General features: G+C 42.8%; 1 protein-coding gene across 5 annotated transcripts in view; it reads right to left on the bottom strand.

Annotated features, from left to right (window-relative positions):
• OSBPL5 (oxysterol binding protein like 5) overlaps positions 1-24,656 on the bottom strand; it is a 1,002,849-nt gene that overhangs the window by 57,611 nt on the left and 920,582 nt on the right. For all 5 annotated transcript variants that reach the window (XM_069223010.1, XM_069223008.1, XM_069223007.1 and 2 more), the window contains 3 exons: positions 19,668-19,853; positions 13,298-13,436; positions 10,845-10,962 (listed from right to left, as the gene is read on the bottom strand). In XM_069223010.1, the coding sequence (XP_069079111.1) occupies positions 10,845-10,962; positions 13,298-13,436; positions 19,668-19,853 (443 nt within the window). The remainder of the gene's footprint in view (positions 1-10,844; positions 10,963-13,297; positions 13,437-19,667; positions 19,854-24,656) is intronic.

Raw genomic sequence — 24,656 nt, 5'->3', positions numbered from 1 at the left:
CAAGCCCTTGGAGAGCACTTCTGCAGCACAGCAAGAAAGCAGCAAGACAGCAGGGCAACAGTAAGGCAGCAGTTTTCTTCCGAAAGCAGTCAGGTGAGTGCTTTGGGCAGCCAGGCAGTTCTTCTTGTCAGGGTGCAGGTTCTGGTTCAAGTTTCTTCTCTAGGAAGTGTCTGAGTTGGTAGGGCAGAGGCCCTATTTTTATACCCAAATGCGCCTTTGAAGTGGGGGAGACTTCAAAGAGTGGCTCAGAAGTGCACCAGGTCCCCTTTCAGTTCAATCCTGTCTGCCAGGGTCCCAGTAGGGGGTGTGGCAGTCCTTTGTGTGAGAGCAAGCCCTCCACCCTCCCAGCCCAGGAAGACCCATTCAAAATGCAGATGTATGTAGTGAGGCTGAGTATCCTGTGTTTGGGGTCTGAGTGAATGCACAAGGAGCTGTCAACTAAACCCAGCCAAACGTGGATTGTAAGGCACAGAAAGATTTAAGTGCAGAGAAATTCTCACTTTCTAAAAGTGGCATTTCTAAAATAGTAATATTAAATCCAACTTCACCACTCAGCAGGATTTTGTATTACCATTCTGGCCATACTAAATATGACCTTCCTACACCTTTCAGATCAGCAGCTACCACTCAAACATTGTATGAGGGCAGCCCCAATGTTATCCTATGAAGGGAGCAGGCCTCACAGTAGTGTAAAAACGAATTTAGGAGTTTTACACTACCAGGACATGTAAACTACACAGTTACATGTCCTGCCTTTTACCTACACTGCACCCTGCCCTAGGGGTTACCTAGGGCACACCCTAGGGGTGACTTATATGTAGAAAAAGGGGAGTTTTAGGCTTGGCAAGTACTTTTAAATGCCAAGTCCAATTGGCAGCGAATCAGCACACATAGGCCTTGCAATGGCAGGCCTGAGACAAGATTAAGGGGCTACTTAAGTGGGTGGCACAATCAGTTCTGCAGGCCCACTAGTACCTTTTAATCTACAGGCCCTGGGCACATATAGTGCACCCTACTAGGAACTTATAAGTAAACTAAATAGCCCAATTGGGTGTGATACAATGTTACCATGTTTAAAGGGAGAGAGCATTTGCACTTTAGCACTGGTTAGCAGTGGTAAAGTGCGCAGAGTCTAAAAACCAGCAAAAACAGTATCTCAAAAGTGGAGGAAGGCAGGCAGGCAAAAAGTTAGGAGTGACCACCCTTAGGATGTCAAGTCTAACACACCGACTTTTAAGAGTTTCAGTATTTGAAATTTATTTGTGTACTTTTATAACATTATTTTATATTTCCTCAATATTTCAATAGTGAAATGCTTGTGGATAGATAGTTAAGATAATATTTACCTATTGCGGTAAATAAAATAAAAAGAGAGACTCTTAAGCATCCAATCAAACAATTGATACAGAATTTATGCAGTGACCTATGAACATGTTAAGCGTAGAATAATATACAGATATATATACGAACATACATACATACATACACATATGCATAATATATATACTCATACATACATCTACACATACATACATATATACATTTAACCATAAGTAACATATACATTTGTTCAAACAGGCATAAAGAGTATGCATATATTTTGAGATAAAATAGGTATTATATATATTTGTATAAAGAAATGCACTTATCTAGATATATACATATAATGAAATTATAAATGTTTACATATACAGGGATATGGAGTCCATTGCTGTTTGAGTATGGTGGTTATGTAGGAAAGAGCCAACTCTTCAGTAGTCTTCTGAAGATCAGATAGGTATCTGTAGATCTTATATTTGGGTGTAATGAATTCCATAGTTCGGCCATTTGAACAGAGAAAGATGTACCATATATGGTCTATTTCTTGTATGGTGGTGTTCTGAGACAGGGTGCCAATTTTGAATGGAGGTTCCTTTTTTAATTTGTGATTTTATTCCTGATGAAAAGCAGTCCTGTTCCATGTATTGCTTTGTGGGTGATACAAAGCAGCTTAAAGGTGGATCTTCAGGCAACCGGTAACCAATGTAAGGACCTCAAAGAAGGGACAATGTGGACTTGTGGCTTTACATGTAGGAGTAGTCTGGCAGCCGAGTTCTGAAAGCGTTGTAGTTTTTTCATAGTAGATAGACATGATCCATGGTAGAGGCCATTGGCGTAATCCAGTTTAGATAGAACAAGACAGATAGCAGCCTCCACCTTGTGTGGAAATCCAAGGTGTGAGAAGATGTGTTGCAGAGTTTTCATGGTGATGAAGTTTGATCTTGTTATTTTGTCCACTGCAGCATTTATTGTTAACTTGGAGTCCATAGTAATTCCAAGGCTTCTAACTTCCTTAGATAATTTAGGAGTTCAATCAATCAATCAATCAATTATAATTTATAGAGCGCAACTACTCACCCATAAAGTTCTCAAGGTGCTGAGGGGGTCGGTCCTCTGTGCTTCAGTCGAAGAGCCAGGTCCTTCCTGAATTGAGGCGATGATGGTGACTGCCAAAGGTGAAGAGGCAAGGTGTCCCAGCTCTTTGCCGCTTGGTAGGTGAAGCTTCTTCCTCTGGCCGAGGTCTTCCGTATGCAGGGCACAGTGGCTAGTGCCTGTTGAGCGGAGCAGAAAGGTCTGGCAGAGAAGTAGAAGGTGATGCAGTGGTTGAGGTAGGTGGATCCTAGGTCATGGAGAACCTTGCATGTGTGGACAAGGAGTTTGAAGGTAATCCTTTTCTCAACGGGGAGCCAGTGGAGGTCTCCTTTGTGTCTGGTGATGTGTTTGCGGGGGGAATGTCCAGGTTGAGTCTGGCAGAGGAATTTTGGGTGTGCTGTAGTTTCTTTAGGTTCTTCTGGGTGGTGTCGGCATAGAGGGCATTGCCATAATCGAGTCTGCTGGTGACCTGGGTGCGGGTTACGGTTTTGTGGCAGTTGTTGGGAACCATTTGAAGATCTTCCAGAGAAGTCGGAGCGTGTGAAAACAGGAGGATGCAGCCAAGTTGACTTGGTGGATCATGGCATGCATGGTTTGTTGGTGTGGGGAGGGGTGCGAGGGTAGCAGGCCACCAGGAGTTGCCCCAGGCTGATGCGGAGGGTCCCAGTATGAGGAACTCGATCTTGTCAGAGTTGAGCTTGAGGCAACTATCCTTGATCTAGGCAGGGATGGCTTCCATCCGGTTGTAGAAATTCTTCTTGGCAGGGGTGGGGTTTTTGGTCAGTGAGCTGATCAGCTGGGTGTTGTCGGCGTAGGAGAGGTTGTTCAGTTTGTGGTTTCTGGCCATGGATGTGAGTGGGGCCATGTAAATGTTAAAGATTGTGGGGCCCAGGGAGGAGCCCCGTAGAACTTGATTGGGAAATGTCCAGGATGTTGTTGTCCTCGATATGTTAGCTGTGCATTGATGGCCTTTTTGATGTTCCTGGCTGGGAAAAGCAGCAGAGAGATGGATGGGGCAGTAGTTCTTGAGTTCCAGGGGGGTTGGCCATGGGTTTCTTCAGAAGTGGGCAGATCTTGCCATCCGGTCTTCGGGGAAGATAGTCGTCTCCATGGAACAGTTGAGAGTGTAGCAGAGCTCGGGTGCAATGGAGCTGTTGGTTTTGTTGAAAATGTGGTGAGGAAAAGGGTCAGTAGGGGCTCCGGAGTAGATGCAGCTCATGATGGAGCAGGTTTCGTCCGTGGTGATGGTGGCTCGGCAGTGCAGGATCTATGAAGGTTCAGAGGGTCCAAGCTGCGATTCAAAGCTATCATAGATGTCCCCGATTGGGGTTTGGTGAACTCTTTGACCACGACAAAAAGCTCCTTGGTGTTGTCTGTGGTGGTGCTGATTCGGTCCCGCAGGGTGGCTTTCCTGGTGGATCTGATGAGGTGGTGGTAGGATTTCATGCGGATTAGAAGGCTGGAAATTTGATGTTTCTCCATCTTATTTCTAGCTGTCTGCAGGTGCGCCTAGTGTCGTGGAGTGTGGGGGAGAACCAGCTGGCCTTCTTGAGGTTGTTCCAGATTGTCAGGCCATGTGCAGAGTGGGTCATAATTTTCCCAATCAGCACGTGTTAGTATTTCTGTTTTGGAAGCATTCAGGTTGAGATGGCTCCATGTCATCCACTGATCAATGGCTCTATGAGGCATCTGATTGCCATTTCAAACCTGAAAGGGAGTACAGGGAACGTTCATGGGAAAGACCTCTGTTTTGTAACAGTTGAGTGTATAACTAGAAACTCAAGAATATTTTTCAGTTTCAGAGATAATGTGGGAAATTGCTGTGTCTGCGTCTTCAGTAAATATTAGCACGCCATCTGCGTAGGCCGCTACTTATTCTGTGCTTGACTGAAAAGGTACTCCTTTAATGTTATCGTTCTGTTTCAGGGAGGTTTGGTGGGTGTTCTTATTCCACAATGTTTGTAAACTAATTGCGCAATAAAAGACAATCACATTAATGAAGCAGGCACTTCTCTTTTCAAACCTCCTCTCCCTGTTCGCCAGTGGCAATCTGGCATGGCTGCCCCATCTCACTATTGCCACTTAATTTTCACTCTTTATTGTTTATTAAGAGCAGCCTGTCACCGAAACGGTGTGCTTGCACTAGAAGCAATGAGGTGGGGGCAATAACCAAACACGGAGGAGAACTAACAGAAGATATGGGCTTTCTAGTCTTTCCATAACCTCCAAAAACAAGCTCCGTCAGCAGAGCATTAACATGTTAAGGACCAATGATCAGGGACAACCAGAGTCAGACCGGCCAAAGGGCAGTCAAGCAATGTCTGATGGACTGGTCTGACAGGCCACTGTATGGGTCGGTTTTTTGGTTGGTTGTGGGCCTGGTGGGCAGGTTTTTACTGAAGATGTTCCTGATATTAACCCAAAAAGTGTCTGGAGCAAGCACAAATGCATGCAGTCTTCCTTACCTTGCAAAGCACCTTTACAGTGTGCCTTAACAAGTTCCAAACTGCCCTATTTGGAAATGTGGGCCACTTTTTTTTAGCTATCTCATTTGCTAATGGAGGCCACGTTTACTCTGGTGCCAGCCAGGGCCGGACTGGGAACCCAACGCAGCCGTGGCAAATCATGGCAGACCATCCCCCATAGAGTGCAAAGTAAGTGAGTCTGACCACTACAATGGAGTTTCGGGGTGGCAAAAGCAAAGCATTCTAAAACACATTTTTCATTTTATTTTCAACTGTATTAGTTTTTAAAGCATTGTAAATGGTGACCTTACAGTTCACCAAGATACGACAATCTTTATTGGAGCTCTTCAATGATTGCCTCATCATCACCCTCTAAGAGTGCCTCCCATCTCACCATGGACCCCCTCTCAAATGTATTTCATTTGTTTTATAGATCCTCTTTTACTACTGTACGGTGATGGAGCACTTTCCATCACACACACACACACTGAGTCAATGAATCTTACTAGTGTAAATCAGTGTACAGAAAATGTTACATAAGACAAAAGGGACTAGAAGGTGTAGAATTCACCTGTCATTCATACTGGAAGGCATTTTCTTATCAACAGGACGAGAGAGGTAGATCTCAGTGATACAGCAGGTTTATAATGCAGAGGCAGGTCAGAAAAACAGGCCAAGTCCAATCTGCAGTGTGCTCGCTGGACATAGCAGAAAGCACAGAAACATGAAATGGATGAGCTGTTTAACAGTAGAGTACATGACATACAAAACACATGATGAAACTTCAACTACCACAAGCCAGGTGGGTGATCATATTTTGCAGCCTTCCAACTTGTGCTTCAGGAGACCCATGGACATTGCGTTCCCAAAGTCAAGATGCAATAGGATAGAGGCACTGATATTAGTGGCCCACCTTTAGGGTTGAACTTTAATTTAGCACTTTGACAAACAGAAACCAAAGCATCCTACATTTTTAACTTGGGCGCATAACTTGAGATTGTGACTGGACACCAAGGTTTTTGGCCTTCAGCACTGGTGAGGGCATAGTGCCCAAAGATTCAAGCCAAAGACTATGGAGCCAGGCAAAGGTAGTCCCACTCATAAATAGCACCTTAGTTCTGTTACCATTTAGCCTGTGATCACTAGCTGCCATCCAACTCTGAATTGCAGTAAGGCAATCTCTCATATGCTGCACCCCTGGAGAAGACTGATGGGAGAATTTCAGTCAGAAATGGGTGTCATGCACAGGGACGAATGCTCTGAAACTGAATGACTGTATGAGCTACCCCAAAGGCTGAATATAGATATCAATAGTATTGTGGAGAGTGCCAAATCCCCATGGACCCTGCTGGTGATAGGATAAGAAGAATGTATGCCATTGAAGTGCAGGATTCGTAAATTCAACCCTGCACAGATAACCAATCAACATTTCAAGGTCTGCCATATCGAACATACCTGACAGGTACAAGAGCTCCAGGCTTACCTGGTCACCCTGATTTCTTGTGGCCCTAAGCTTGTCTATAATGGATAAAAAAAGTAACTTCAGTGTTGTCTCTGGGGATAAATGCATTATTTGAATCGTTGAGAGCTGGGCTGTCCAACAAGTTGTGCAAAAAAATGCTGTTGTATTATCTTCACAAAAGCAGGAAGAAATGAATTAGGCCTGAAGATCTGCAGGTGATTCGGGTCTAGCTCTGACTTATTGTGCAGGGAACTGACCTTTTTGCATATACCAGAAACACCTCTTTGCAGAGTAGAGTAATTATTGAACTACACAGGTAGAAAGAAAGCATTGTGTGTCTCAATCTGGGAATGTAAAGTTCAGCCACGTTATTAAGTGTGTAATAGAACAAACACATTTTTACTTCAACCTCCCGAAACTGACTTCATTGCAGAATATCTAGTATGTCAGATTTTACTTTCTGTGTCCTCCAGACAGTGTACCAATGTTTGGAGCCAGAAACTAGTTTCTTTACAGCAGTTTAAACCCACTCAAAGCTGATGAACAAGTGGTCAGGCCAAGACACATATACCTTATAAAAGCAGTCAAAGGCGAGAGAGAGAGAGAGAGAGGGCAATGAGCAAAACAAAAGTATCTCACTCTGTGAGCAGAACCTGTATTCAATTGGATGAGATTAACAGCCTCCAACCCAGACACCCATCTGCTGTAGTTAACCTTAGCAGCGTCACTGATATTGAGGAACCAGGACCCTTGATGGAAGAAGTGACACTTCCTCAACTGGATGTACAATATTATCTGGCCAGGTTAAGCCAAAGAGCAGGGTGAAAGAACCATAGTAAAAAAAGAGCGCTTAGTCACAGTAGAAGGCAGCTAATGTTGGTGATGGGTCAGATGCCCCTGAATGCACTCAATCTGGCCAGTCATTGTCAATTCCTGGATCTGAGTCACATATCCAGACACACACTGAAGTGACAAGCACGACCAGTCAGGAATGCTCTTTTCTGTTTCATTTTTCCATGTTGACACCCTTGCATGTGCCAAACCAAGGAGCCTGTGAGTGTGGGGTACTGGAATGTCTGTATTCCTATTCCCATGTCACAGGGAGAATCTGTTAGTCCCAGTTAATACTCTTCATGTCTAGCACAGGAAGTGAATTACAACACTTAATAATGTTACCAAGAGATAGCCACATGTAAACTAGGAGATATTGCTTGACCATTCACTGAGTTTTTTCCCTCCCTTGACTTCTCTGCCTCTATGATCTGACTCTTCTTTAAATTTTAGGGATCACGTTTTCTTCCCTAAGTAGTTCACATATTCCAACATGTGAGAAAGGCGGTCTTGTTTCTGTGTTAGGAAGCCCCCTTGATGCCCACTTATGAAACGTTATTGAGTTTAAACCTCTCAGATTTGTGAATGTGACATTTCCATGTATAAAGCTGGCCTTACAAGTGAATAGAACTCCATAGTAGCCTGAAGGTTCATTGTGGTTTTTCTCCAAACTGACTAGGGATCTCAAGAAAGGCTTAGACCACTCATTTAGGATCAGGCAGGAATAGTTGTTGGATATGGTTTTCTTGCACAAAAACATTTTTTCATTAGTCTGGTTATCTGCTGAACCCTGACGAGTTCAGCTAGTGGGCACAGAGAGCATTTTGTTTCCTGGACAATGTCAATTGTGCTTAATCTTTGAACACCATAGATTTGTGTTTTTTTCTAATATGCCTGAAAGCAGTGCAGTTAGCAGATAATGAATTCAGCTTGGCAGCAGAAGAGATTTCAGCCCATCTACCCCCACCACTAGTAGAAATATGTAGAAACATCAAAACCTTCATTGACATGGAGAAGTTTGACTCTACCCCCTCTGACTCTACCTCTTACCAGTGCCTCGAGACCCTCAGTGGTGAAGCAGCTATGTTATACAAATCCTGATTGATTGGTTGACAATATGTTGGAATCCAGACAGACCCCAGAGGTAGGGAAAATGGTGGAATTTGGAGGGTCAGATTTACTATTCTCACTCTACCCAGAGCAACAGTAGAAAAAATATTGGACTTCGGATAGGTCAGATTTACGATTTCCATTCCAGACTGAACAATAGTAGGGAAAATGATGGAATTTGGAGGGGTCAGATTTACTATTCCCACCCCAATATAAGGAGCAATAGGGAAAGCGTTAGACTTTGGAGGGGTCAGATTTACTGTTCTCACTCCAACCTGAGCAACACTATGGAAAGTGTTGGACTTTGGAGGGGTCACATTTACTATTCCGACATAGATTATTTTTGTTTTACTGTAGCAAAACCAGCTTTGTGCTAATATTTTTATGAAACAAAATAATGGTGAGTGGGTTGTCAACAAAGGGTGGCCCGTTTTGCACTATTGCTTTGCTGGAATTACTGCTGTTGAATTGAGGGAGCGTGTAAAGCAAAACAGTAAAAATACAATAGTGGGCTTGCGGAGGAGGAGCCTCACCTCTACAAGGTCTCCAATACTCAAAATGACCTCTTGATCTTGTGTGAGCCTATCAACCCCAGAGAGGAAAGAAGTGGGGAGAAGAGGCTATTATTACTTGTTGGGTCACAGAAGAGTGACAACTATCCACTACAGTTCTATTCAGTTTTGTTTGATGCAAATTTTGTGGTTTGCACTGACCAGTTACCTGCAGAATGAAACTGAAGGAGTTTTTACATTGGGCCAGATGTTGTTTTTTTACATTATTTCTGTTGGAAATAATTCTAATTTGGGCTGAAAGGTATTTACTTATTTAGCTTTAAGCATTCAATTATCCATGAATCGCCTTCAAATTGTAGATTTTCTGAGTGGTATTTAGCATAAGTCATAATTAAAAAAAACAGGAGCAAATGATCCCTTTTTTCGATGAATGCACTTACACTAAAAAAGCTCCAATATGTTTTCTTACCTCTTATTGTGAAGATGGTATTTAGTGATGAATAACAGTTATGCTGCATGACACGAGGGGTGTGTGTCCCTGAATCCAGAACATGCTTTGACTTTTCAATTGGCTTATTATATTTTTTCATGTGTTGTGTTATGACACAGGGATCAGACATAAAATTGAAATAACAGAAAATTGAGCCTGATTATGGTATTAGGAGATTACATAGGCCCTCATTACGAGTCTGGCGGTCTACTGAGAGCTAGACTCGCAGTGGCGGTCTCACCGCCGACAGGCCGACGGTGAAGACAGCCATATTACGAGTGTGGCAGTTTGGCCTGTGCCAAACCGCCACTTTCCCGTTCCTACTGCCATGGCGGTCGGACCGCCAGGCGGGAGATAAGCATCTCTGACCCAGCGGACCACCAAAGACTGCCGGCGGTATTACGAGTCCCCTTTCCGCCAGGGATTTCTTGGCAGTAGCATCGCCAGGAAATTCCTGTCACCGGTACACGACTCCCCCACCCCCCATCTACCCAAGAGCCCCCCACCCTGCCCTCCCTTACAACATTCCTACCCCCGAGCCCCCCAGTAACCTCCCAACTCATGTGCCCAGTAATAACCCCCCCACATACACATACTTACCCATACCCATACTAATCCCCCACTACCCGCACACAAGCACACACCAACACGCACCCACAGACACGCACACCCTGACACTCACTCACTCGCACTTACAACACCCTTACACTCATGCGCACACACTCACAACACCCTTACACTCATGTGCACACACAGACATGCAACATCCCCCAATCCATACACACATAATGCACATATGCATGCACAAACACTCCTCCTCTCACCCCCCATTCATGACACACTCACATACATCCATTCACATACCCCACTCCCCTCCCCTTGCGCAGGACACTTACCTCGTCCGACGAGGTGCTCCTTCCTGAGGGTAAGAGACCCCGCACTCCCACCACCGGCAGCGCCCCACCGCCAGGCAGTATTACAGGTCGTAATACAGCTGGTGGAGTCCTTTTTGCAGGGCGGGGCCGGCGGTGAAACCGCATCTAAACCGCTGACCTCTAGCACGACTGCTGGTGACTTTCCACCTAAAGAATGGCGGAAAGTTGCCATCAGTTGTAATATGGCACTCTGTAGACCGCCAGCACTGGTGGTCTAGTGGCGGCTTTGGCAGTCTTGGAAAAATACAGCTAAAGTCATAATGAGTGCCATAGTCTATAGAAGGTACTCGGGGGAGGGGAGTGTGGTGGTACATTGATATTAACATTTTCTTTTTCAACAAGATTGGTAGGCTAAAGAAGAAATCAACATTCATTATGCAAATATTAGGTGGTGTGGAAAGCGCATGCTGAAAAGTACATATTAGGAGGATATTTAGATAAGTTTGCTGACCAGCTGAAATTCACTGGCCCTTAGTAAAAACAGTATTTTCAATCCATAGGCAAAAGACTAACGTTTCAATCTATATGTTATTTCTGATAAGGTAGTTAACCTAAAGTGCAGTAGTTAAGTTACTAAAAAGAAAACAGCAAAGGTATAGAGAAAGTCAGCGGATTTGCAGTACATACCGTCATCTTCGGAGAGACCGTGCGCTGGCTCCGGTGTGGAACTGCTGCTCTCGGTGGTTTGGCTGCAGTTGGATGGCTGCTCACTTGTTTTTCGATGTCTGCACTCGATCATAGGCCTCTAGAAGGGATACCAGAAAAAAACACACATCCGACACTGTCACAGCAGAATGGGTTCTTCATTGCTATATCCTACAGGCAAACCTTTTTTTCGATTCCATTTTGTAGTGCTGCTTTACAGAATAGAGGCAGAATTTGAAAACGTTTTCTCACAAAAACGTTTACTCTCTTATCAATATATAATGCTAGACAAAATGGACTGCTGGCTATACTGTATTGTCAAATGCGAAGGCTATTTTTAGATATATGATACATTATTGGTGAAAAGGCATACTCATTTATACTCAGCTGCTTCAGATAGCCAGGACAGCTACAATAGGCCACCATTTACAAGAGCAGGGGATCTGACACGTAAATAAATAACATTTGATATGTAAACATTCGCTATAGTATAACATTTGATATGTAAACTTAACATAAGGCTGTAAATTAACATTTGATAGTAAACAAAAACAAGCTATAAGACATATGACCCCTGTTCTGTGGGCTAAGTGCTCAATTTATGCTGTTAGTATAAATGTTTTGAACTTCTAAAAAATAGGTCGTTAGCCATATGTACCCCAAAATAGAGGCATCATTCACAACATGGACTTTCCTCTTGTTCCAAGATGTCTATTTTCAGTGGAGACTGACAGACGTATTCCCCAATATGTTGTCTTGAAAGCTTTGACTGGTCTCACAAAATTATGTTATAGGAGACTGATTCATAGGCATCTTGTCTATGATGATACCTAATTACGCATTAAGGGATGCGGCTGAGATCCAGTTGCATGTAGCCAAATGTTTTCAGGAAGAGGCTTAGAAGGAGAAAGCTTAAGGCAAAGGGCATGGTTTAGACACGAAGAGGGGCCTGTCCTCATTGAGTGGGACAAGTAGTACTTGAATCCCCAAATTTAAAACATAAGGGGCCAAATTCACAAAATTATTTAGAAATCTGCATCCTATATTTACCTCACATGGGTGCTGATTTACAATTTTTAGGACATCACAAAGGTTTCCAAGAGCAGCCTTGGAAACCTGTAGAAGTCACAGGTTTGCAGGAGTACTTCTGCAAAATGTCTGTCGAATCCAACCTCATTATGCCAAGTTTTTCAAAAGCACAGTTGTACACAGAGTACAATTGTGTATTAAAAGTCTTTTACTTTTTGTAACTGCTGTTTTTTCTCCATTGTAACGCTGATATCCCGATGGAAAATCAGCTTTTCTTACACCCCCAACAATTTCTGCAGTGGTCTTCCCCATCTGGGAGATGGTTTTATGTCTACTTTAATGAGACTAAATCTCTGATAGGTTCCAGCTTGGGAATATGTCATGCAAAACTCTTTGAATGCCCACAAACACTCTAGTTTTCGGGTGTTTTCAAACTTTCTAGGGCTCTGCAAAATCCACTCCCACCGATGTACAACATAATACAATATTGGGATAATATTATACAGTGCTATTTTGACTGACACTCCTAAATCAAGCAATTGTCATGTATAACTTGAATTATGAATATGGCCCAGTGGTTGCTTCAAGAAGCTTCACTTTTCATGAGTGAGAAATAATGACTCTAGCAGAAGAGAAATCTGTTCCTAGTTGAAGTGTAACATGCCACACACACTGTTTATTTTCAGAATGTAACACTGTTAGGTTTTGAATTCCATGTGCATTGTGTTGAGGTAAAGCTCGTTAATATTGTATGACTTTTTTCAAAATATCTTAACGTTTACCCCAAGCAGAGGTAATGTATTTACAGAGTTTAAGATCTGATATGTGTGTGTGAAGAGGAGAAGCTTTTCTATTGTAGGACAAAATATCCTTCTGTTGATAACTTAAGTTCACACACTGTGGACTAAGGGTGTGTAAATTCCAAGTAACTTACTTTTGTGTAATTATACAACATTTTGAAGAAGTTACATGTAGTTACACAAAATACAAAACTTGCGTTCGGTGCTGTACTTTAACGCGAAACGCATCTTCCCATCCACTTTGGGCACGAGGTGCATTTCGTGCTAAACAAAAAACCCAAAAGCACTGCAAAAAAGGGCTCACATTCTGTTATTAGTGTTGTTCCATTGCTTCATGGAACATTTGACCACAAATGATACATTCTCAGTAACGTTTTACCACGAACAGTGTATGATGGTGCAATCAGATGTAATAGCATAAAATTGAGAATTTCATGTAGTAAGAGTAGCACACAATTACACTAATGCTGCCGGTGAAACACAAATTACGGCCAGGCATAGCCGAAAATGTGTGTTTTCACCACAATAATCATTTAACAAAGAGATATATGAAAGAGAAAAGCATACTGATTTGAACTGGGCTAATTTTATCTGGTTTTCCATTACCTCGTGATGTGTGACAAGCCTGTTTATGCACAATGCTTTGTGAGATGGAAGCCTGGTAGGTAGGTGTCTCTCTACGGTTTGAAGAATCCCGTCCTTCTCAAATTGTGCAATGTCATTCAGAAGGCTCCAGGGCCGCAAGCTGCAAAGCAGGATGGGAAGTATAATGTTGTAATGTTGAAGGTTAAGCTGTACATTGAGTTATTTATTATGAAAAATAATACAGAGTAAACAGGAAAGCGGTCACATTAATTGTCCACCATACACCAGTGGCGTAACAAAGGTCCCCGCAGCGCCCGCGGTTCGGGGGGAGCTGCGTGGGTACGGCTCGAGCTCCAGGCCCCCACCCTCAGCACAGTACACTGTGCATGGGCAGCAGGCTCCTGACTGGATCCAAGGGAACGCGGCTCCCTCAGGTACTTTGCAGGGGGACGTACTTAAGTTTCGTTACGCCGCTGCCATGTGCTCATTGTTAGAAAGGTACAACGAAATTCAAAGCAATAAATATGTTATTATTATACACAGGCAGTATGTAGCAATGCCTAATGGTTATCGCTTCTATACATCTAGTTTCACTATAATAAAAGTGTTATGTTTTATTTAAACTTCCAGGAACACCTTTAATCATCCTGTGGTGAAACAGATAGAGAGTTATGTGATTCAAAGCATGCTTTTGTCAGAGTGCTTCTTCTAGTTAAAGATAGCAAGTTGTCTTTTAAATCTCAAAATACAGTTAAAATTTAAAAGAATTAGTTTAGGTAGTATTTCTGGAGGCTACACTACAGAGTTACAACGAAAATGTCTATAATTACCTTGGAAGCAAAGGACTTTATCAGTCTTATACCCAGTATTCCTCCCCACCAGCATAAATAATTGGTGATTTGATGGAGAGTGACTTCTCAACACGGGTGGACCCTGATGGCCCTCTCACAAATGGGAAAATGCTGCAGGATACCCAAAGTAATTCCCCCCTTTTCCCAGCAGTTTCTGGGGAAAACAAACAGTTTGCGGCACCCTTGGCGTGGTTTTTCCTTTAACCTTTTCTCTTCAATCCTCCTGTTTTGCTGACTTTGTTGTTGCTGGTCTTAGGACTCTGCACACTTTACTACTAACCAGTTCTAGAGTACTTGTGCTCTCTCCTTAAAACATGGTGTAATTGGCTTACACCCATTGGCATATTACATTTACTTGTAAGTTCCTGGTAAAGTGGCACTGCCTGTGCACAGGGCTTGTAAATTAAATGCTACCAATGGGCCTGCAGCACTGATTGTGCCACCCACATAAGTAGCCATTTAAACATGTCACAAGTCTCCAACTGCAGCCTATGTGTACAGTTTTAGGCTGCCATGTTGTCCTAGCAAAGCAAACGTTTTGCCAGACCCAAACCTTCCTTTTTAATACATATAAGTTTATAAGTTCATGGCCTAGGGTAGGACATGGAAAGCCCAAAGGGGAGGGTGCACTGTTTTAAAAAGGGTGGACATGGACATTTAAGTTTTATATGTCCTGGTGGCAAAATACAAACTCTTTTTTCACTACTGCAAGGCCTACCTCTCCCATAGGATAACACTGGAGTTACCGAATTACATTTAATAAGCTGTAACTTCCAAATAGAAATAGTTACCCAACTCATGTCTGGTGCCTTTAGAACTGTAATGGAAAATCTTCTCTTATGGTGTAGTTAGATTTTAAATTACAATTTTGAAAATGCCATTTTTAGAAAGTTGGCATTGACTTGCCTTAACCGTGTTGCTGGGCTGGAGAGAGCCCTGTTCACATGAGTGTTTGGCCGGCACGAGCACCGGCCAAACACACATGCGCTGTGAGGGGGAGTGCACAGTGCACACCGCCTCCATGGCCCCACCACTTTTCCCAAAATACTATCATAAACACAGCTGCTGCTAGCGGGGGCGACGTTCCTCCGCCTTTATGGAGGAGCCGCCCCTGGTGGTGGGTTACAGGTGTCTGGGAAATCAGAAGGCACTCCACTATCTATTACTTGAGAAAACATATGCAAATACAGTTCTTACTAAACAAAGGCATTCCACTAGTATTGGTTAAAAATGAAATTCTTAGATTGAGATGGGTAAAGTTTGCCTACTGCTACATGAAGATGAGAGAACTGGCCACTGTCAGCGGCTCCCTTCTCATAGTAAAACAGCGTGGAAGGGGAATTAATCAGAAGGAACCCTTTGAATGTATATGTATGGAAAATGAACATATCAGGAGATAAACCCCATTCTCAACTCCATGAAGGGGTGCATGTTAAATAGGGCACTATGACTGACCACATTAAGGGCTCCAGAAAGGTGGAGGAATCTGACTCCACCTTTTGCACAACTTACTGCATGCCATTGCATCACCTTAAGGATAATTGTCCCAGTAATACATGAGAACTGGAACCAGATATGTAAGCGTGGTATAGATAAGGTGACCTGAGATTAAGTTGAAAGCAAGTTTATCACACAATACACAACAAGCATGCCCAAATGTGGCAAACTCTTGGTGGGGCTGACTTTTTCAGACCTATGGTTCCTGTCTTGACTTCTAAGCATGTAAAATACTGACTGTAAGAAATGAGGTTATTGCTTGAGAACAGAGAAAGCCCCACTCAATCAAAAGCACAACAATCCTTGTCAGAGTGACCAACAAAAGTCACTAAATTAACCTGTGCGTAACCCTCTGGTAGACTGCCATAAACTCAGTCAGGCTTAACTTAGAGGCATTGTGTGAAGTATTTATGCAGCATACAAACAGTGATAAAGTGAGAACATAATACTAGAAAAGTCCCAACCAATTTAGAAAATAGAGTAAATATTATTACATAAAATGATACCAAACCATAAAAAAATCCAATAAGTAGAATTGGTGATATTCATATTTATAGTTTTAAAGTAAATAGCGCTTAAAAGCACAAAACACCACTTACAGCCATTTGATCGTGCTAGACTGGGAGAAAGTAACAACTTCAGGCTGACCGCTATGGTGCATGGGCCGGATACAGGGACCAGGTTTGTAGGAGGCTGCAGTGGAGAAGGCCACAAGGAGAAAATTGAGTGTCACAGACAGTTTTCACTGTACGCAAAAAGCAGGTCAAGCGTTGTGGACATTTGTTGCTGTAGTTTTACGATGGTGGTTTTCGTGGGCTGATGTTGCTCTTACAAGAAATACATGTCTCATGTTGCCAGTCATTACTGGTGGTCACTGTTAAAGGAAAGAGCCGATTTCACTGGAACTTTGCATTGGTGAGCATCACGGACTGCAGAGTCTTGCTGCAAATGGGCTTGTTCGCCTTCACCAGGATCCCAAAATTCAGAATTTTCATCATTTTTCACTTAAGAGGAGAGCTCATTGATGCCAGCCAAAGGTCCAGGACCTGGTGAGGTGCCTTTTATGTATCAGGAATCACTCCACCAGAGGCTAGCAGCAGGGCTCAGACAGCTCTTGTTGAAGGTCCAGGCCGATCCACTGGCAGCAATTGAGCTGGGCATTTGCAGGGTGGCCTCTGAAGCTTGTTGTGTCCCTGAATCTCACACAAGAGGTCAGACCACTGGCCCTTGGAGTCACTCTGGGTAGCCTGGGTTGAAGGTAAGCAGGCCCAATCTTCCTTCTCAGCCACCAAGGCAGTCCTTTAAGTAGCAGAGCAGTCCGCTAGCAACAGAACAATCCTTCTTCTGCAACTTCCATAGGTCCATGAGCGTTCTGATAAGTAGATCTGGGGGGCCCATATTCATACCTGGTGCCAGCTTTAGTGTGGGGGACTCCCGGTCCTATGCTCACAGCTGGGTCTGGAACGTTCTTCAAGGCTCCATATTATCTGGGTTGACAAAAGGCAGAGTAGGTCTGGAATCTGGTTCCTTTGCTTGTTAAGAAATCAAAGCCGTGTAAAGTGTAAGTGGGGCTGGGTATATCTCCTCCCCTGTCATCCTACCAGGATAGCCCATACTTCTCATGCCTAAGACCCCTCAGTGTTACTGTCTGGAAGCAATACACAAATGCCAACTGCTGAGCCATTCACAGTTATGTTACCAAGGACACTGGCAGAAGGCACAAATGGCTGGGAAAAGAAAATGCCAACTTTCTAAAAATGTCATTTCCAGAACCATAACTTAAAATCCAACTTCACTATTAATGTGATTAAATTCAATTATAATTTATTTGAGTGTAAACAGCATATCTGTATCTGCTCCCAATCTAAAGTTAGCACTTATTAAATTTGATAAGGTAACCTAGGGTTAGTCAGTAGGGGAGATAGACCTTATAACAGTGAAAAATAAATTTGTGAGTTTTTCACTGCCACGATATGTAAAGTGTAAATATGCATGTCCTACTTTTAAGATACAATGCTGCCTGCCATATCAGACTTTACTACTGATCTTGGGAGTGACTAACACGTATTAAAAAAAAAGGTTTAGGTCTGGCAAAAATCTAGGGGTGACTCTACAAAAAGGGACAGGTCCAATACTGACACATTTTAACAAATCCAAGATAACTTCTAAATGAACAGAGTATTGACTAAATACAGCTTGAAATGTTGATGGCTTCAACAATGTAATAGTAACGAGGCTCATCTACATATATATCTCCATAGTGTTAAATAATGATAAAGTATCATCGGAAGAGAGAGAAGAGAGAATTCTGACCAAGTTTGCATTAGGCATCGATGATGACAGAACTGAGATCTTGGCTACAGTAGCCTGATGAATTGAACAAATTTACCACGCAAAATAAGTTTTGTTTAAATTTGCAAGTGGGGGTGACCTTAGCTTCGTGTAAGAGATTTAGGTAATGTCAGAAAAGTTCTGAATTACCTGCAAACGTAATCTAATTTTGCAATTGAACCAATTTTGCTATTAACAGATATTTATAAGGCGGTTACTGAAAATAAAACTAAGAGTACATTCAGGATTTTATGGCAATGATATTGTCCCTAATTAATGTGTCTTTTCTCCTAACAAAAAAAATCAGTGTAGAAAGATGAATTAACTTTATGTGAAGGTTTCATTAAGAGTATACCAACAATTGGTGGGGTATGACTTATAGCTTGGTGCAATTATGCAACCACTGGAGGCAAATGGTCTGGATCTCCTAGTCCAGTGCTTAATTGAGCTGGTGGGTGCAGCTAAGGCCCACTGGTGCTCATTTTTGGGAATCAGAACTTATTGTTTCTCATCAGACTTTGGACCACAGCAAGATGGAGAAAGAGAAAGACGGCATAATTGCAGTGGCAGCTCGCTGGAGGTAAAAGGGGTGGGTGGCGCATGGCGGGGAGGGCGACAAAAAAATATCATAATTAAAGAAAAACTTACCTTTCTCGCTGTGCTGCTCCGATACTCTCCTCCACTGCAGGCACAGGCTCCCAGCCTGCCACGTGTCCAATCCTAACGCTGCTTTCATGCTGCTGGAAGCATGAAACCAGCATTAGGATTGGACGGAGCGCCCAGCAAGGGGGCTCTGAGGCAGAGTGAGAGTCTCTGCCTACTGCCTCCAACCCGGCAATGCTCTACCAGGTTGGGGAGAGCCTAGTGTGCATGTGTGTTTGGCCGGCCCGAGACGGCATGCCAAACATACATGCGCACTGAGGGGGAGTGCTGTGCACTCCTCCTTCGTCCCTGTCATCGCCTGTGGCCCCGCCCCTTTTACAAGAAAACGATAATAAACGTAGTTTATTTTCATTTTCTTGTAAAAGTTTGGCAGCTGCTGCTTGCGGGGTGCGATGCTCCTCCACCATAGCAGAAAAGTCGCCCCTGCATATCTGTGACAATGAGAGAAAGCAGCAACCTTCAAGAGTTAGATAAAAGGGACAAGGGGTGTCTGGTGGTGGATTAAAGAGGCATGAGGTGGACTCAAGAGTGGCAGCCTTGGTATTCGGCACAACAACATTCAATCCGGCACTTTTTTTTTTACTAATTCAGCACAAGTCACAAGTTGAATCTTTCTTTGCTGACCTCAGTCTTTCATCCTTTCGAGGTTGATGGTTGATAAAATGAGCACCGTTAAACTGGATATAAATAACGCGTTCAGTGATCCTTAGTGATTATTATGCCTGTCATATTCTATTTTTCAGGTGCAATATATTTAAAAGAAAGGTACAACTTCTGATAATTTAGTAAATAACGGTTTTCGGTAAATTAAACCAAACCTTAGGTATGACATTTTGGTATTTTTGTATGTTAAATATGACCGATGTGAGTTTTTCTCTGCAGAGCGTAGGATGGGCAATGTTAACTTATAATCAAACAAATGTCTCTATGCAGAGAGGGGAGGACTCACAAACACAGGTGGTTTAATTTTTTGCATGGTGACGTGTGGAGTTTATTATTACTTCAATCATGACGTAGCATTCCGCCAAGACAACGCGCGGGCCACTTACTCTTCATACTTGTACCGCCACTCATTCATAGCCACATCATAGGTGAACAGCACAGGTTTCCAGTCTATGCCTTTTTCTTTGCGTTCCCGTGTTGCTGTTCTCTGAGCCTCTTCTAACACAAATTTCTCCTCTGTCGCCTTGTGCTGGTCCCCTTCGTTTATTGCACTTGTCACGTGTTGCCAGAGCCTGGAGAAGCAAAAAAGCATGCATTTGTTGAATACTGGCAACTAAAAACATCGGCTGGTCATTAGAAATAGTGTGACAATTCCACATGTGACGTCACGATTTTACCTGGAAAATGAACCAATTAAAAAAACAAAAGTAGAACAAACCCCACAGAACGAATTAACAAATAAAACCAAACAGACCTTTCGAGCAGTGTACTAGCACCACGGTGCTCTGAAAGCACCCTACAGTAAGAACGTAAACCTGTAACGTAAATGGAATTGTTAGTCTTCTGCTATTACAAATTAGGTAACACATACTTCCATAACATTAGAGGAATTTATTCACAAAATACGCATTCATTCATTTAAATTTCCTTTGAAATAAATTAAAAGACTGAAAAATCAAAGCAGTTCTTGTTACTATGAATTATTACACATCATTACGTGCTTCATTTCACTCATATCGCACGCTCTGCTAAAGGTAACAGAAGCTCTTACTGAAGAGAATAAGTGCTGGGCAATGAAACTACACATGCATTGCACAGAAAGATTTGCTTTTCTTATGCAATCTACACTGGAAAGTACTTCTGCGTGAGGACTGCCTTGCCAAAACTCCCCCCATCCCTGCCTATTCTAAAGTCAGTCTGGCTAAAACCGGGGTGTCACAGACAGCCTACACGCCTTGAAACAGTCACATATCTTTGATAAAGAATTCTCCTACCATAGTAATTGCATTCAAATGGTGAAGACTTCAAAGCAAGTCACAGAAATTCAGAATTTATAGGTCCTGTGAATATTTTAGTAGTCCTTTGTCTGTAGTCAACGTCGTGTAACAAACATTCATAAATTCATACATACATATTTACTTATGTAATGTGGCTTCAAATGTCAAATAGACAGTAGAACATGGGACCACGGGTAACTTCAACCATTACTGTTATAGTAAGTCAAAGCCCATAATACCCTTTCTTTAAGCCAATAAAAACGAATATATCCTCTTTTGCAATGGTTTTAACTATGCAAAGAAAGTTTGATTTGATTAATATATCAAGTAATGTTCATTAAACTTAATTACTATTATTATTTTTTAATTAATGTTAGTTAAACTAAGAAACCTTTAACTTCACTAGCCATTTAATACGAAATGCAGAGACCAATAAACAATATCATTTTGACTTTTTATGTCACACAATCATTGAATCGAAATGACAAAGTATTAAATAAACCACTGAGCAGATTAAAAAAAGCATCAATAACACCTGCCCCATTGGAGCTCCCTAAGCTACATTTGTAATAATTTTACACGTAAATTATTTTCAAGGAGGGGCACTAACTCTCCAGAAATGTAACTAAATAATATTAGGATCTCTGCAGTTGTCTTGGCCACTAGGGAGGGAGTGGAACACTGTGCCTTTCAACTGCTGGTTTTGTAAACGTGTATCCCTTGGACCTTACCAAATATTATTAGTGATTGTGTTTGCTTAATCACAGTAGCATTCCTCATGACATGCAGCCCTGCCCACATGTAATCCATAATTATCATCAGCATAGGCCAGATGATTAAATTGTGCTAGCATTCCAATTTCCAGGGAACTTGAGAACATGCATGATTCTCATGAACAGAATTTGTCCTTGTAAGCGCCTGGCTGCCTGCCTTCAGCTTTCAGGTATGCAACAGACTTGATACACCCTTCATGATGGCAGACCTTTCAGTGCAAACGGTTACTAGCCAGGATTCAGTAAGAAGTGAATGCATATAATATAATAATACATTGACTGCGTTTATATTGTTCACTCTTTCTTCATTTATAATCACCACACTTCTTTTAATACATGTAGTAAGTATGTAGTAAGTAATAGCATAAACTCTGCATTATTACTATGTTGAGTAAAAGCATAATCATGTGAGTTCAGATTTCTTTTCTATGTTCTATTGGGGAAGGGGTTACTGAAACCACCTAAATACTTGTGTCTCCTGAACGTAAAATTAAGTTACTTAATAAAAATAGCCTCTTGGGAAAATCATTGGAGTTTTGTGGGACAGAACATGCCTGTTTCAGTCGTTCTGCATAGTAAATTTGGTACTTCTACTTCATTAGGGCACAAGGAAATCTACCCGGTGTGGTCCGAATAGACAAGGCCATGAAGCGATCATGCAGGAGGGGCACCGACAATTCAAGACTCATCGGTACAGTGTGAAGCCAAGCTTAAGAGGACCACAATAACTGAAAAAGACTTCAGAGCAGCTAAAAAATGACACCTTGCTTTTGACCAACTATTTTGTAACTTCAGCCTTGTGAGAGTGAACAGAGAATGTAAACGACAAGCCCTCCTGCAGCTTAGTGTATTAATGTGGTAATACTGCCTGTAAACAGAAGATAAGACCCTGAAACTGGTACCGGCTAACTTCGTACTACTATTTCTCTGTCAGACCTACCTATGTGCCTTTTGCCCTTAGCATTTCCATATGTAGTATTTAGTTGTGTCTTGTCTAAAGTTATTTTTTCTAAGTAAAAACATTGCCTGGGCAATACTTTACCTGGTAATATATGCTTGAGTGAGCCCTGAATTTCAGCCCTCCACCCCAGTCAGAGTGAAATAGGAATAGTCTTTCTAGGTGTGACATTGTGATTAGTAGTTGATAATAAGCATTATTAGTTGGAGGTTTCTTTTGTGATGGTTTTTTTAGAGACTGTCTAACAAAGGTAGATACTGAATCTTTCTTAGACAGTTTTTTGGAGGTGTTATCTGCCTTCTCAATAACCGGCTTCCTTGGGCGTTTAGCTACAGGTGAAAAATCGTCTGGCGTGTGAATTAAGTCTGAGGTGTTTTGAATGCATCCGTTTATATGGCTTACTTCTCTATTCTCTACCCCATTGTCACTCAGGTTAGAACCAGCAGGTGTCCCCATATTCTTTGGTGATTGGATAGTGTGTTCTTGGGGTGTCAGCATTTTCCCCTCTACGCTGGCAATTTGTTTGTCTATCATTCCCATTGCCCCTGAAATATATTTTAATATTGATGTACTATCTTTTAGATTTGGGGGGTGATTCATTGTTGAGTGCTTTCTTTTTCCCATTTTTTATGTAATGACGCTCTATTTCTAGTATAAGGGGGTGACAGAGTATGGGATATGATAATTAAATAAGTTGCCAATGCCACCGTACGAGCTCCCCAAATGGGTAAATTAAATAAGTTAACCAACAAGAAGGTTAAATACACAGTCAGGGTCAAGATCAGATACCAGTATTTAACAGACTGTTCAGGAAGTACAATCAATTACAATATGAAAGAGCGTTCACACTTGTCTAACCGTCATGCAAGGGCTCCTGAGGTAATCCTAGGATGAATGTCCCGCTGGGGACTGGCGAAGAAGCAAAAGGTACTGTTATATTCTGGACGGGCCACCTTCAGGGCCCGCAAAAAGCTGGGTTTCCTCTTTGCCCTCTCCAATCCGGTCTGTGATTACTGGGCTCTTACCAAGGGCCCACCAGGAGAGGGATGAAAGAGGGAGGGCCCAGCCCAGCCTCTTCCTGACGATGACGGGCAAAGGACGGGCCCGCCCTTGGCTCGGGCTTTGCCCGGGCGCAACCCGCGTGTGTCCCGCGAGGCGGGAGTGCTCCTTGGTGGATATAGGAGCCTCCCGGATGTAGCAGCCAACCAGCGCTACCTGCTATGCGGGCGCACCTCCCGTTGTCCAAAGGGGCTCCTCCCTGCCCCAGTCACAAAAACAAACGGTTCCCGCGAAGCGGGAGTGCTCCTTGGTGGATATAGGAGCCTCCCGGATGTAGCAACCAACCAGTGCGACCCGCTATGCGGGCGCGCCTCCCGTTGTCAAAGGGGCTCCTCCCTGCTCCGGTCACAAAAACAAACGGTTCCCGCGAGGCGGGAGTGCTCCTTGGTGGATATAGGAGCCTCCCGGATGTAGCAGCCAACCAGCACGACCCGCTATGCGGGCACGCCTCCCGTTGTCCAAAGGGGCTCCTCCTTGCCCCGGTCACTAAAACAAACAGCAGCCCGCACTTTTTCATATCTGGGCATAATGTTAGACAATCAGGGCTCTTGGGCACATTGTCTGAAAATAAAAAAAGAGCAGATTATCAAAACAACTGCGGCCCTGAAGATTTTTTCAAAAAAGTTAGGGGGGATTACCCCGCCGAATATGGTAAAAATCTACAAAGCTAAATTCATTCCGGCAGTAACGTACGGAGCGGGCATTTGGGGGTATACTAACTGTAACTTGATTCAGACTGTGGAGAACGACTTTCTCAGATACTTATTAATGGTACCAAATGGAACTTCATCATATATTAGCCACATGGAATTAGGGGTTCCTTTTGTAGCCGATCTGATAAAGATACAGCCACTATTATTATGGCATAAAGTGTGGACCTCTGAGCACACTGGGTTAAACAAGATCATTTTATCAGATTGTATGAGGTCAATACACTCGCAAAGAGTTCCCTGGCTGAGATATATTAGGGCCTTTTTTGGAGCCATGGGCTGTAAAGACTATTATACAAACCCAGAATCACTGGAAAATATATCCAGGAAAGAACTGAGGGCTTTGACACTGAAGCACCTGGAAAAACAGCTATGGGAAGTGGAATAAAAAAAAACTAGCGTCATGTCTAATCAATTAATTTTGTCTACGGAAGCGATGCAGCCTTACTTAGCAAATGTGACAAACCCTCGACATCGCTTCGTCCTTACAAGATTACGTTTAGACACTATCCATCGTTTAGTAACCTTCCCGATCATGAATGACTGGAGTTCTCCACTAAGACTTTGCCCTTGCGACACAAAATCAGCCCAATCCACG

This window comes from Pleurodeles waltl, chromosome 3_1, assembly GCF_031143425.1.
Source record: "Pleurodeles waltl isolate 20211129_DDA chromosome 3_1, aPleWal1.hap1.20221129, whole genome shotgun sequence".
In the NCBI taxonomy this organism is placed as follows: Eukaryota; Metazoa; Chordata; class Amphibia; order Caudata; family Salamandridae; genus Pleurodeles; species Pleurodeles waltl.
The sequence above is the reverse complement of the archived record's forward strand: the minus strand, read 5'-3'. Positions and strand labels throughout refer to the sequence as shown.